Raw genomic sequence first — 15,943 nt, 5'->3', positions numbered from 1 at the left:
ATCTGGATATTGCATTATATTTGGGCAGTATTTAAATAAATGTTCCCAATTACCATTGCTTGACGCCATAACATGTTTCACCTACATTCAAAAATAATATCGCCTATTTTAGCCCTCTGACCCAAATGTGTCGACTATATAATAAAATAGAGTGTGCTGAAGTAGACATTTTCGTCGGTAATTTATACGGATTCGAAAAAAATGTTCTACTGTTGCTAAAAATATGTTGCATTGATTATATTATGTGTTACTTGTATCTCTATTTGTGTCTCTTAATTTTATTTGTACTATTTGCCATTTGAGTGTAATTTCTTTACGAAAATTAACGTATAGAAGGTTTGAGTAGATGTTTTTAATTGTTGTACCTATTTGAGAATTAACTGAGTTTTTATAATTTTATTTGGATCGTCGTAATAATTAAATAAGTTTCACGATCTAGCTACAATAATTTTCTAAACAGCTGACCGGATTTTAATAAAAGTGCAGTCAACATAGAATGGTGATTTATAATCTAAATTATACAAATATCAAACTATAGACGTATTTATAATGGTTAGGTTAGCCACAAAAAAGTTATACTTTAAAAAAATTGTCGGGCATTTCGTAAAAAATAAAAAAAAAACCTTGTTTACCCTCGTGTAGTCTTCTTTAATTAAAAAAAACCAGATCCTATGAAAAGAATTTACGGAAGAAAATAAGTCTTAGTACAAATTTAATTTATAATTGAAGTTAGTAAACGATAAGGATAGCCACACTTAAAAAAAAATAATTGGAAAAAATCCGCAGATAAAAAAAATAAAATTAAAAACCTTTCGGAAAATAAGTATTCCAATACATAAACAATAGGCCAATTTCGTGAAGTCGATCTTATTTACCTAAAGAAACCTGATATTTTAAAATCTAAAACAGGGTCCGACGAAAAAAAATGTTGGAAGCAAATATATAATGAAAATTAACGTTTCTGTGGTAAGTTAACCGACCTGTTTTCAATAGTTAATTTTATGGCAAGGCATTATAAAACTTCGAAGGGCGAAATGGTTGTCACGCAACAAAGCGAACGCTTTATGAAACACGATATAACTTTATTTTTGTAATTGTATAGGACTAGCAGATTCTTCAATAGTAACCCTGTACAAATCTCAAGTACGCCCAAAAATTGAATTTGGCAGCCACCTCTGAGCTGGAGCCCCACAATACTCGATAAACCTACTTGATTCTGTGCAAAGGAGGGCAATCTATTGTAACCACAGCGATTGCCATGTCTAATGCACAGACGCAATGTGGGCATGCTAAGTCTGTTCTACGGGTATTTTAATGGAGCTTGCTCTAAGGAGCAGCAACATTGATCCCCGGTTCACTGGTGTACCTGCGTGACGTACACGAGCGGAACACCCGTTCACAGTTGATGTTGTATTTATGCGAACGGTCCGCTTCTTTGTATGTGGAACGAACTACCGGCATCTGTTTTTCCTCCTTTAAATAAATCCTTTTCTACAGCCCCTACCTTAACCCGCCTCAAATCGCTGCCCAACTGGGTGGTGCCATAGCTGCCCTGCATTGTCACTGTACACACAGTGGCGCTCTTGTTAGGTGTCACATAAAACAAAAAACAAAAACAATAATTAGTTATGTATTTTTAGGATTGTTATTTGAAATGCATGAGGAAGTAAATGTTGTTAACTTTATTTTAAAGAGGCTAATTTCTAAAAAATTAGCTACTATAAAAATATTCAAATGTCAAAAAAAATAATGTCGCTTGATCCCCCGGCGGGTAATCCCCCAGACAGTTGACCCTCTGCCAGTTGATCCCTCCGACCTGTTTTAATGTGACAAATATCAAGTGTGTACAATTTTTGGGCTGGCGTTTGGCGTTTGGGGTATTCCAGGATGTGGGGAGGTTAGTGCAATCCCACATGTCCCATATATACATACACATATTCATATATTAATGAGTTGACTAGTTCCTTGGAGCATCTTCCATTGTAATACCGGTGGAACAAGAACAGCACTCCTATCTGACGCATGTGCTCTAAAGATGGAATCCATTTGTTAAGATAGGGGAATCTATCAAACGAAACGCCTTTTTATGCTCAGTCAAGGGCTTGTTTCAAGTATTTTGGGGCTCCAGACCAGAGGTGGCTGCCAAGTTAAACAGTATACGATTTGTACAGAGTCAGCAGTTGTGTACTATTAAAGAATCTGCAGATGAGAGGTTGTAGAGAGTATGCAGAGAGGATATACGGCCATTCAAAAAAACTCGAAATACTTATATCTGCAGACATATTGAGTGGATATCTGCTATAAAAATCTTCCAGCTAAAAATTATGCAGTGTCCCCAAAGGTGTATGTAGATAAGATATATAGCCAAATATTAATTATGTGTTCAGTTGGCTTAGGAAAAATATGATACCCCTCGTCAGGCATCCCAAGGATCAACTCTCCGGGGTATCAATTGTCAGGGGGATGAATTGTTGAGGGATGATCTGTCGGGGGATAAAGAGTCGAGTCACCAAAAAATAATATCTTTGAAGATTATTTTTCAACCTTATTTTGGTAGTATAATCTAATGAAAAAACAATCTTGCCAAGAAAAGTATTGTGATTCCACAAAAATTAATCTGGATGGATTAATTTGATTTTGATACGGTTGGGTATGGGGTCAAAGAAATACCGAGAGTAAAATGTAGATATTAAATGTATTTAGGCTCACAAGATAATTTTAACTACCCATGTATTTTTATTAAAGTTATTAAATAAATAAGGGATTTACTTATCTTCAAATTGTATACATGTATAGTGTTTACAATTTACAACAATAAAGTTACAAACAGTAAAAGTAGAGTAAGTATTTAATATTACAATTTAAATTAATTAAAAATTACGCTTCGCATATTTCTTCTTTTTAACATAATTCCCTTTAAATTTAATTTGGTTGGTATTTCTAGGAAGATCTCCCACTCTATATAATTATTATTAAATTAGTACAGGTTATTATATATATTTGTAAAATGTTTTGTCCGTCCAACTAGGAGAAAATCTCGTTTTAGGACAGGAAAAATTTAAATAAGCTGGCAAACATACTTTGTATAACTAAAGATAAAAAAGAGAAGAAAAGAAAGTAATGAAAAGAAAATAAAAGAACAAAAAAAATAAACAGATTGAAACACAAAGAGTTGATGTTTGATTACTAAACTTAATAAAATTTATATGTCTTTTTCGAGCACCTCCCGCTTCTTCTACCATTTACTAGTGTACTGTTAAAAAATACATCGACTAAAATTCGACTCCATATCTCATTACAGTGCAGAGATATTGCGTTAAGTATTCCTCGGGCATCCAAGACTCTTTCTACCATTTAAACATCTCTAAACACTTCTGGCACTAATAACAACAAACTTCGAAATTTTCAGCGATATCGGTCGACCACTTTTTGAGTTTTTCGAGCACAAACATACACAGGCTGAATTCAACTCAACCATTTGTAATACATTTTAAAATATAAGACGTTATTCTACCACAGACCGCCTTCTATGTAAGAATGTTTCAATTTGTGATTGTATGTATTTTGGATTCTCAATCTGAAAAAAAAATTGTTTTGCAAATTGTTTTTGGGTCCAAAACTATTCTATATTTCAAGCTGGAACCAACTGTATACATTCACAAAATTTCATTAAAATCGGTTGGGCGGTTGCGAAGATTAGCGTATACGAACACATTGACATTTTTTTTCATCGTTTTTATGTATTAAGAAGAGTTTCGTGATTTTGACTTCTTTCAAAAGAGAAATTCTAACTTATTTTTTGCTTCTTGTATTTATATTTAATAACACAGTTTGTTTAAAAGACAAAACATTTTGATCTCTTGAGATATTTTTAATTTAGGAATATTTTTTTTCTTCTCGAAATTATTCTCATTGCTTTGTTTTTCAAAGAGTTTATCTTCTCAACCCCTCCTATTTTTCCAAAAACAAAATACAGCTACAATAATTTATATCAGAAACAATGATTACATTATGTACAGTTTTACATGATTTTTCACTCATTTCTGTTTATAAGCAAAGATAATACCCGCACTTTACAAGATGAAAGGTTTTTAATGATCAATGATATATTTTTTACACTTTTCCTTCCTACGCATTTTTAGTAAAAATTAGAAAAAACATATTACCACCTGCCGCACCTAGTAGTTCAACAGAATTTCATAAAATAAGCGAATTAGGCTTTTTATAAAGCAGAATAATGCTCTAATTCTTAATCTATGGTAAGAGGTTTCTGTACCGATTTAAGATTTTGTTCGAGATATATTTTAATAAAAAAGCTCCCAAAAACCTATAAAAGCTTCGATGGTAAACTCGTTAAGATTAGTCCCATTTTTCATATGACGCTTAGATGGTTTGGGCATGTAAAGCGAATGAGCGAAAAAAAGAGTGTAAGGAGAATATACGATGCAAATGTGAATGGTAGCAGAAGTCGGGGACGCCCGAGGAAGACATGGCACGACCAAGTAAATCAGATACTTGAGTCGGGCCATGTCAAGAGTCAGAATAATAGAAGAGTATGTATGAGACGATGTATGAATGTGAATGAGGCAAGGAGTGTGTACCAAGACCGAGTTGTTTGGCGGTCCGTCCTCTCTGCCTACCCCTGCGGGGAAACGGCGTGATGGTTAGTTAGATAGTTAGTTAGAAGCGTATTATTTTATTAACGATTTATGTAAGTTCATAGTATGCAACTTGCTGAATGAGATGCTTAAACGTATTTTTTTAATGCGGTACCGTAAATAATTTTAAACTGCCCAAATCCTGTAGTATTAAAATGTGTATATTAAATTTTGAAGAATGTTGTGAGGTTATGGAAGGTGGGAGGAGGAGGGTGGAGTGGAGTAGAAAGAGGCTGTTAAGAACCCTTCCGAATCGTGGAATGAACCTGAGCCATGCTGATGAGAACCTTCATAATTGTTCTTTATTCTACATATTTACATAAGGGGTCTAATAGCCATCCCAATGCTAAGAACGACCACGGCTCAGCACCGCTACTTGTATTTAGGTGTGAAATGGTATCATATATTATCGTCCAAAAACATACCTTCATTTTGTTTATACCCAATTGGTCACACCCAAAATTTGAAATATGAACAATTCAAAAAGCAAATTAACTCCCTGAAATTGGTTAATGATATATTGTACCCATAATATACGTATACTTAATCTATATAACACAAGCTAAGGCTTTTAATGGAAGACCAGTAAAATTATAATATACCATCTAACATTAAAAAAATATATAAAAAAACTTTGGGTACTGTTGTAATACTAATTCTCGAAAATTCTGCAAATTGAATTATGTTTATAGTTAATGTGCAGATTGAATTATGTTAATTTTTATGTTGAATTACGTTTGTATATATTAAACAAGACTTTTAATGTTGTTTACACATCGTCTATTAAGCAACATTTTTTTGTATATATTTACTCCTCCGATAAGCTCCTGGACCTCATCTTATGGAGGAGTAGAATAATTAGGAAAAATACAATATTTTTCTTGCTGTTATAATTTGAAATCTTGTATTATTTTGGAATAAATAAATAAATTAAAATATTTCAAACGCGTCGAAAATTTAAAACCACAACCAGAAATGACTCGAACACGGTTCTCACACAGATACATTACTTGCACACATCATGTTACAAACTTGTGTTTCCACTTCAGAAAAGAAAATTTCAGCGAAAAATGAAATCAATTTTACTATAATAAAAATTACACAGTGTTAAACTTTTTGAGTACGGCATCCTAACGGGTGTCCTATACTTATGTTGTGTACTTGTCGCGCGCAGTTTGTACGCGTCGCTACCAATCATTGTTGATTTCTAAAAACTAATAAGATTTCTAAAACGTTAAAACTACAATACTATAACCTCACTCGCAACCAAACAGTTGATGTGGCTGTCATTTTTATACCATCCGTTTTGTTCATAGCAATGAACTAAAGCACACACATTGTAACAAAATGTCTTTTTTTATTTTTCATTTATAAAATTTTTATTTTTTTATTTTTCAATATTTATCTGCTACAAGTGAAGCCATGTTTAAATTTTCGACAACGCTAGTGTCGACGACCTCGCCCGGCTGGTCAAAAATAATATCATTAACATTATTATTACCAGGATAAGCGATTGAAGTTAACCCTTCAGAATAGAGGTTCTACGTGAATTTTTATTAAAAAAAATACGTTTTTAACTTACCTTAACTTAAGTGTGTAATTTGTTGCAGGAAGGTGATAAAGGACATAAAGACGGAGGTGGTGGCGGGAGCAGAGGGATTGTTTGACGTCATAGGATCCGTAATCGTCAAGGATGAGGACCTAAGCGACTCCGAGGAGTTTGTCTGCGAGATGAGGGTCCCACAGGCCAACTACACCGCCAGGAAACAGACCATGTACTATCCAGGTAAACAAAACATACACTTACCTAATGCTGCACACATAATCTGTGCTCTTAATACGAAAAGGTCGGTTATACGTTAAGTGCAAAAATTAACATTTTGTGATAACTGTGTCATTTCGAGTATTCTGTAGGTCTTATTTTTTTGCTGTGCCCTTACCAAACAAAACCAATCAGTGACGCCTATTTTTTGCTGTGTCCTTATTTTTCCTATTTTTTATGTTCTAACCCTTCATTTTATGATTTTTTTAAATTAAACCTTTTGTGCGCTGTTACAGAATAGAAAATAAGAAATAGTAGGTTGTCATATTCCATTCAAACATCATAACTCAACGCATAATTTTCGTCATAATCATCATCAAAGTCATGTTCACTGTCTTCGAACCTGTCTAAGAACTCCGATAACTCTTGTTCTGTGAGAGGCTGACGAAAATCTTTGTTTATTTTAGGCATCCCAAAATAATTTTAAAATAATAATAATATGGAGATAAAAATTATTACCATGTTTTTTTTTCAATACATCTTATAAAGTAAGTGAACAATCTTGCATTAAATGTGTACTGCATATGCATAATGTAACAAATTTTCAACATAGTTTAAAATAGCGGTAAATATATATTTTTTTTACATACAAAATATTTGAATATGGCAAATTTCTTTACAAATTTTAACTGAAAATATTTTAATTTTTATAAAAATATCTTATAATAAACCCTACGCCATTTTGATATAAAAGGGCAATTGACAAATTCAAACGCTGATTGTATGTATTACAGCGCTCATAGTGGTAATTCGATGTAAACACACGTATAAATGGTGTCTAGCAATATTGGAACACTATGAAGTAGGCAATTCTTAAAATCATCGTGTGATAATTAGTAGATTTTTAGTTTTGTAGCTAATTTTCTAAAGTATGAAATGAAGGGTTAGTGACAGTTTCAGTTTTCGACAATTTTAAAATTCATATTAAGACAATATAAGAAATATCATTTGTGAAAATATCATATTTGATGACTTCTATAAAATATCTATATAAGCTAATTTGATATCGTTTATGGATATTTTTTTCTTAAATAATTCGGTGAAACAGTGGAAACTCGATTCTTGAAACACGTGGGGGAGCGTGTTAATCCAGTTAAACAAAAATCCCTGAATCTGATTTGAAGTGAAACAAGAAAATATTTCAGATTTCTCTAACAATAATCCGTTTCTCAAGATGGGATACTTATAAACACTTCACGACTCATTAATCCTTCTCATTAAGACACGAGAATTTCAATATTTTCTTAAATCAATTTTTAAATGTTGCAAAATAGTTATGTTGTATTATTTGCTTTTCTTGTCTCAATTTACAGCAAATTCTTTTGTTGGGAAAGTTATCATACATATTTTTATTCAAAATTATGGTACTGAAGCCAATTTGAAAAAAAAAATCTTGTTATCAAATCATCTACAAAAAACCAAAATGGCGAAATATTCCCAAATGACTGATTACGGTCGGGGATATCCAGTACAAATATTTAAAAGAGACGTCGGAACGAAATTTCTGAGAAGAAAATAAATTATTTAACGATGAACAAACAATCGTGAAATATTTCCCGGGAGAATTGCAAACATTATAAAATGATGAGAGTATATTTGGCTCTTGATCTTTGTAATGATTGTTTACTTGGAGGCAGATCAACAAATCACACCAATAACTTAATTAATTGTCCAACTAAACCAATCAAAATATAAAAAAACGACTCTCTGTTTAACACCACTAATTATTATAAATATCTTTAATGCCGATCAGGTTTTCTTTGACTTAAGCTTTATTAAGGCTTACTGTTAACTCTTAATTAACAAACTAACCCAGCAATAGTATAATTATTGGGGCTTACTATAAACTGTTAACTAATACACTAACCCAGCAATAATATAATTATTAGGGCTTACTTTTAACTGTCAATTCAAATGTGACAATGTGACAATGTTACCAGGTGACAATGGGACCATGTGACAATGTGACCATGTGACCATGTGACCATGTGACCATATGACCATGTGATCATGTGACAATGTGAAAATGTGACAATGTGACCGTGTGACAATGTGACCATGTGACTATGTGACAATGTGTCAATGTGACAATGTGACAATGTGACCACTTTACAATGTGACCATGATTAAGATGTGTTTTAATTTTACTTACTAATATTTTGAAATGTATTTCTATTTTCTTTTTGTCATTCAGTTTAATCTTTATTTCTGTTTTGGTTTAAACTTAAAGGTATTAAATATGTTTTATCCTTGGGTTTTATTATTTTTTCTATAAAATATTATTTTTATATCTGGGACTTTTATATAAAGCCCTTACAAATCTTATATTTGGTGGTGTAAAACAAATACAAAAAAATAATTTATTTTTTTATTTTAAATGGCACCTTTTTACGGAAAAACTAAAAAAACCACAATTTTTCAAACTTAACTTAACCTAACCTAACTAATAAACGAAGGATTTTTCTTACTAGAATAAGCACAGTATACGCTCCCGACTAAACATTTAAGTCTGTAGATCTGTACTAAAAATATTCTTACTTTTGTAAGCATTGAATATTTAATACTTATTTTGATCGGTTTATTGCCACAAGTCATACTATCGCATAGTTATGTTCAATTCTATCGTGAAGAAATAAGTCAGAATTTCTAAATTAAATTAAATCACAGAAAGATTGATATCTACTTTTGTAATTGAATTTAATATTTCAAATTGATATTGCTTAAGTTCGTGTCTTTTGGCATCAAACAGAAAATGTTTTTAGAATTTATGATGTAAATAGTTTTGTCTACTTACTCGTCCATTCGAGAAATCAACTGTGCACGGTTTTCATGCCGATAAAACAAAATAGAATATGGATAGACTTAAGTTGGATAATTATTACTGTTGTCATTTAATGTGCTTTCTGAATGTTTACCGGGGTGAAACCTTAATTCCTGCTGCTCTAACAAATGGTGAAAAATGACTTGCGACGGGGTGGATCATTAATCACCCCCCTGGGCTTAATTGTGATCATTAGACTGTGGGGCTCAAATACAATTAACCGTCGTGCTTAAAGACAATTAACTATTGTGCTTAAATACTATTAACTTTTGTGCTTATTGCATGCTGCGTCATCAGGAGTGATGCCCACCGCTCAGTTGACGGCCGCAGTCGACAGCTCCTTGGAGGACCAGGGTAAAGGCAAGTACCTAATAGCTATAAACCTTGTTACCTAGTTACCTTGTTAGATAGTCCTTATTATTTAGTTTCCTTACTACCCTGTTACTTTGTTAGCACCACTATCATTATTTTATTCATACCCAAGTTTCGGCCCGACCATTGTGTGTAGTGTGGAGGCTGTTGTGTTTTGTGGGTTCATTATTATTAAGGCGCCCGCCTGTTTTATTACGTTGTCAAGGGTTGTTGTGTTAATTCGGACGAGTGTACACACATTCATTATTACAAACCTGTACCTAAAGTGTGTAAAGTAGAATTAAAATAAGAGATGGATATACTACTTTAAAAAACAAATTTAAGAATTTTCATATAACTATTTTCGTTTAATGGTTTTATGTGTTTCGTATTTTTGTTTAATTTCGTTTAATGTGTCTAAAAACTAAATGCTGTAAACTTTGTAAGAAGCCTTTTATTTCATGTAATACAAATCTACAATACACTTAATAGAACTAATTAAAATATCAAAATAAATGTGCGAAATCAATTCAAAAATATTATATTCTGATACGTAGATGTGTTAAATTATTATTCCCTAATTAAAGACAGAATAAAACACGATAATTCTATCTTTCTTGGTGCAAAAAAAATGTCTTATTGATCGTTTAGGCTTTTTCAGTTCCTATGTGCTGACATTTCCTTGTTAAGTTTTATAATCAGGTATTCATTTTTCACTAGAATAACAAGATAATACTTGTTTGATATTTGATTATGCCTTCTATCTACCTGCATCTCCTATCTTCTATCTACTTGCTTATTTTCCTAACGAGCTCTTTTTTGCAAAAGTTGTATTTTATGTGCTTTCATTATGACTATATTATGTTTGCTTGCTATTAAATTATTTTGCATTCATAAAAATATGAGAAGTCAGTACCATTATTTTTAATGCTTCACTGTATAAGATATAAAATTGCATGAATAGACTATTAGTGTTTTTGTATATAGGTACCTACGTATTATATATTTATTATATTTGTACGCAAGCCTTAACAAATCGCATGCTAATGACTTAACCAATAAAATTACAGCTAAGAGACAAATAAAGCTCTTTGCATTTGAATTGCTAGGTCAAAATAAATATGATCAAATTTATAATTAAAAAGTTTATTTAGAAATACGAGTATGTTTTAGACATTCTCGAATTTGTGAATGCACTATGATCAAAAGACATTTGCATGACTGTTTACTTAACTGTGCATGTATGTACATCATCTAAAGCCGCGTACATAAAAACTATGGTAATTTGTTGGAATCGTTGTTGCATTACATGTCGTGTTGCGAATATCTATCTGTACGTGACTTAAATATTAAAATCACAGTTGATAAAAATAATTATATTACAGTTTCTGGGATATGTATTACCACAAAAAACTGCTATTCCGTAGATGGCACACAAACAAAAATTCTTTCAAGTAAAGCATACAGAAATAAAGTATCGTATCGTTGATTAAAAAAAGTCCAAGTTCTTTTTAAACTGTTTTTTTATTAAATACGCAAAAATAACTATACCTATATACTATTTTTTTTTTCTTTATCTTATAATACATACCTTATAATGCCCACGCCAGGCTTCGCCTTTGTGGGATTTTTTTGTTACTGCCTTATATTTTGTATAATTTATATATGTACCTGTATGTATCAAAAAATTGGCAATAAAAAAAAATTAATCCTTTATTGTATTTGGATGCCTTCCCTGAAAAAAAAATCGGTTTGAATAAGAACAAAACTATTTATTCGTATTCATATTGCGTATGTATTGGCGTAAACCAAAAATTCATCTTAATATTTTGAAGTAAAACTTCCATTAAGTGTTTTTTCCTAAACTAATTAAATTAAAGCCATTTATGAAAGAGCATATTACGAATTATTTTAAGTAAACCCTTAAAAAATTTTAAGAATTTTTTTTTTAGCTTAGGTAACGCATTAATGTAATTCTTCTGGGACTTATTCTCAAACCACAACCAACATATCCTGTCATTGCAATAAAACACAATAAAAAATCTGTCCACCTACTTCACTGGATACTTAAGGGGCTATTACTGCTCCATTCGTCCATTTATTGCTCGGTTACAACTATTGTTTATTGCTCAAATGGGCATTCGAGTACATAATCATGATCAGAAGTAGTTGTAAATGCTCGGATTGAATTAACAAGCAGGATTAAACCAAATCCAGAGTAAGACGAGATGCAGTTTCAATTATGGTAATACCTTGATGGTGGAGATAGATTTTTTTTTAAATTATGGGGATATGTAGACTTGAACCTTTCAGATTATAACACATTACGTTAATAGTATGAACTGTTTCATAGAACGGATAATCGAATATAGTGCATTTCTGGGAAAAATAAATCTTGAATTTTATGTGCTGACGGCCTCCGTGGTCGAGAGGTAAGGCTCTCGACTAGCAAGCTGGAGGTCGCTGGTTCGAATTCCGGCGTGCGAAAGTATTTTTTTGTCTTGTTATTTTTTACAATTTTCCTATAAATTCATTTCAACCCAGATTGGAAGATACTCTCAGTATCGCACTGGTGTAAAACCACAATTCAGAATTGAAACGTTGCTTGAAATGGCTTTGGCCGTGTTTTGTGACAAGATCTGAATAGCCAGGCACTCCCTCACCTTCTTCCCTCCCCATCTCCTTCTCCTCCATACTACATTCAGCCTCACAACAAACCCCAATTGGGGATGTCATAATCTTACTGGCTCCAGATATTTGAGAGCAGTTGGGACTGTTGTAAGGTTTCACATTTAAAAAAATTGCAAGATGATAGAACACCAACCAGCGTAAATAAGTGGGTATACCAGTGGAAACTTCCTGGGGAAGATGTTTTCTAAATGTGTAGAAAAATAGGAAGCAGGTTGGGAAAGCATCGGAACAAAAGAACAATAATTGCTCGGGACACTCTCACGGGGGACTTTTTTCAAAATGTTAATGTTACAACACAACAGTATTATAAGGTTAATAAAAACAGTAATAATGATACTCTATACAGATAAATTTTAAATATAGGTTTAATAAATCTATTCGAAGGGAAATTAAGTTAAAATTTATTACTGTTATAATGCAGTTCATTAACGACAACATTCATATAATTATAAGCAATAATTAGTCGCCTGAAATATCAATACAAATTGAAAATATCTCCCGAGTAAAAATAAATGCCGCCAACGCGAATTGAACCTATACTTTCTGATGTCCGGTCAGGTGCTCTGAGCCACTGAGCTATGTCGGCTTATTTCCAACCCGCCAAATAATTCAATATGTACTAGTACCTCAATCAACAACTACTGCTTATTATATTTTTTTCATCTGTAAACAACCAACTTTATTTTTGTAGGAAAGGCATTGTTAGTGCTAAATTTCCCACTAAATGGTGTCGAGACATATTATATCTACATTTGTTGGTGAAATATTTTGAATTGTTAAATATTATTGTTTTTTTAATGATAAACTATCATTAAAAAAATAATAATAAACATTTATTTTTACTCGGGAGATATTTTCAATTTGTATTGATATTTCAGGCGACTAATTATTGCTTATAATTATTTACTATCCTTTATGCTATGCATAAAACCATGTCTTATAAACATCAGTTAATCATAAAAAAAAAAATAAGTTTTTTTACATTTAGAACCTAAACCAGCTGATTTATATTGGAATTCATTGACAGAGGTTAAATGGAGTAAAGTATTCCACGAATATCAACGGATAACAATAATAAAGAATTTTTTTATTTTATTTAAACGTTTGCAATATTTGAGAATTTTATAAAAATATTTAATTATTGAAGACAATATTAGCTATTCCTAAGCGAAAATTTGAAACAGAACAATCCAAAAAAGGTACGGTCACATCTAGTTCTAGCATCTAGCATCTGCTTGCTTTGCCGGGGCACCCCTCTACCAACTGAGCTAATGGGACCCTATCTCTTTCGGTCATATTTAACTGTATCATACGTCGAATAAGAGCTACCAAAATTGTCTTAATTTTCTTACCGCACATTTTTATTAGCTGCTATCTTTATGTATGTCCGAGATATGACCGTATCTTTTTCTGATTTTCTGTTTCAAATTTTCGTTTAGGAATCGCTAATAAATAAAATAGTTAGACACGGGTCAGATTAGCTAGTGACCATCGATGTATTATATTTGGATGAGGCATGAAGCGAAAAAAATAGGACATAATTTTTTACCTCCAACTCCACCAACGCTTTAACTAAAACTACCGAATCAGGTCTACGCGCACCGCTTATCGCGTTCTAATAATGGAACAAATTTCGATGAGATATTAGTGCGCAGTAGCTCTTCTAATTGTAGCTCTATGTTTGTGACAAGCCTCGATGTCACAGATCCATATTTCAAACCAACTTTAACAAACTAAAGTCAATGTTAATTTGTTCGCGAAGTTATTTGACACTTCCTCGCCCTTGTCCACTGCGAATAAGCACAGATTACACTGGGATTAAAGGGTTCAATTCTAGTACCGAGTTAAGAATATTAAAGTTGTCATAAATTATTTATCTGGGGACTTTAAGTTTTAGTAAGCTCTTATAAAGTTGAACCCGGCCTTAGGTTTCCATAGAGAGTAATAACTTGAAAGAAAACCTTCTTGGAAATATTTATTATTAATATTAGTATGATAGAAATCATGCATGACTAGAGGTTATGGTAAAGAAATCTAGTGAATTTTATTCGAGCATTTTTCGAGACGGTATTCATGAAAACAGATTTGGGAAATGACATAACTTGAGACGGTTTTTTACGTTAAACTAAAAATATTTTTATGAGAAATAATTCTAAGAAACGATTATTTGTGAGAATAAAACCTTTGAAACCATTTACGATACCAGGAGAATAATAAGAATTTTATCCTTTTTTATTTTTCATCAAGTGACCTCTCATATCGGGGGTCGACTATCATGAAGAATTTGTACAGCATACTTTGTGCACATTACACAATTAAGTGATTTTCCTGCACTAAAATCTCTTCGTCTAGGCAGATTTATGTTTATATCCACATTTACAAAACTGTTTGACGTAATCTTACATAAATTTATGTAAAGGCTTCTCAAAGATTCTCACTGCAATCACTCCCTCTTTCTCATAAATGATGCATGTGGAAACTGAGCTTTCAGTGGTAAGACGTAGGACATAATATGACACTGATACACAATTAAAGAAGTTACAGAGGTTCAATGAATATTAGGAGTAAAAAACATTACTGTCATTTTGCAGTCCGATGATATTATTTTAAAATAAAAAAATATTTTTCTATCACATGCCGCCACTGCTACACGTCGCAACGGATCACGTGATACGTGCTCTATCTCATCTGTCACCGTGCTGCTGGAACGAGACGGAGTAAATATCACGTGACCCGCTAGACTCTACCCAACTACCCAGATGCGACGTATGATGGATTTAATTAAAAAAAAAAATCATCGGACCAAAATGACATCTTCATTTTTTACTCCAATTATGCTAAGGAATCGCCTGTTAAAATCCTTAGTACGTGCGGATACATAATGGTACACTCTGTATAATAAGCATGATATTAACAAAGTTACAATTTGTGATTCTCTATTATAAGGTTTAGTAAAGAACGATGTTAGTAATGTATATTTGTTCGACAGGTGCGGGGACCAGTGGCAGAGTGCCCTTCGCGAGCCAGACATACCTGCTGCTAACGGCGCTGGCCAGTGCCCTGGGCTGTCTAGTGCTGCACATCGATTAACCAAATAGTTCTAAACATTTTATTATTATTTATTCATAGTTTATAAAAACATATTAAACTTGTAAATACAATTTAAGAAAAATGTTTGTCTATTAAATTTTCTAAAAAATGTCTGAATAATGTTTTCAAAATACGAATTATGTGTGTATATAATGTAAAGCAAATGCATTTTGAATAAATAATTTTATTAACCGCTGTGATATTTGGTCTACTTAACAAAATGTTTTATTGTAAATAATATTATGATGTTTTTGAAACGCATCTAAATGTAATAAATATTCGCAAAATAAAAATAATAAATTAGTCAAAACATTTCGTTCAAATTATTGGTATAATAATAAATGCCTTAAAATAAAAATAACTTCGATAAAGTATATTGAGAAAGCTAAAAGTGGCCATTATATTCACGGATCGCGATAAAAATTCCAAAGCCTGGAAATAAGGGAGGTATTTCGTTTTCCTTCGGAAAGCAATGATGTTTTTTCGAATTAATGGGCTAATAAAAATATG

The 15,943-nt window shown here is 32.1% G+C and overlaps 1 protein-coding gene across 2 annotated transcripts in view; it reads left to right on the top strand.

Annotated features, from left to right (window-relative positions):
* LOC149421202 (uncharacterized) overlaps positions 1–15,686 on the top strand; it is a 97,687-nt gene extending 82,001 nt beyond the window's left edge. Inside the window, exons 5-7 of one of the 2 annotated variants that reach the window (XM_089635406.1) lie at positions 6,269–6,444; positions 9,599–9,661; positions 15,333–15,686. In XM_089635406.1, the coding sequence (XP_089491532.1) occupies positions 6,269–6,444; positions 9,599–9,661; positions 15,333–15,433 (340 nt within the window). In that variant the 3' untranslated portion in view covers positions 15,434–15,686. The remainder of the gene's footprint in view (positions 1–6,268; positions 6,445–9,598; positions 9,662–15,332) is intronic. The other variant, XM_089635405.1, reaches the window with a different exon arrangement.
* Positions 15,687–15,943: the final 257 nt, after the last annotated feature.

Source organism: Hesperophylax consimilis, chromosome 9 (assembly GCF_061612785.1).
Source record: "Hesperophylax consimilis isolate HC1 chromosome 9, BYU_Hcon_1.0, whole genome shotgun sequence".
NCBI classification, from domain to species: Eukaryota; Metazoa; Arthropoda; class Insecta; order Trichoptera; family Limnephilidae; genus Hesperophylax; species Hesperophylax consimilis.
The sequence above is the reverse complement of the archived record's forward strand: the minus strand, read 5'-3'. Positions and strand labels throughout refer to the sequence as shown.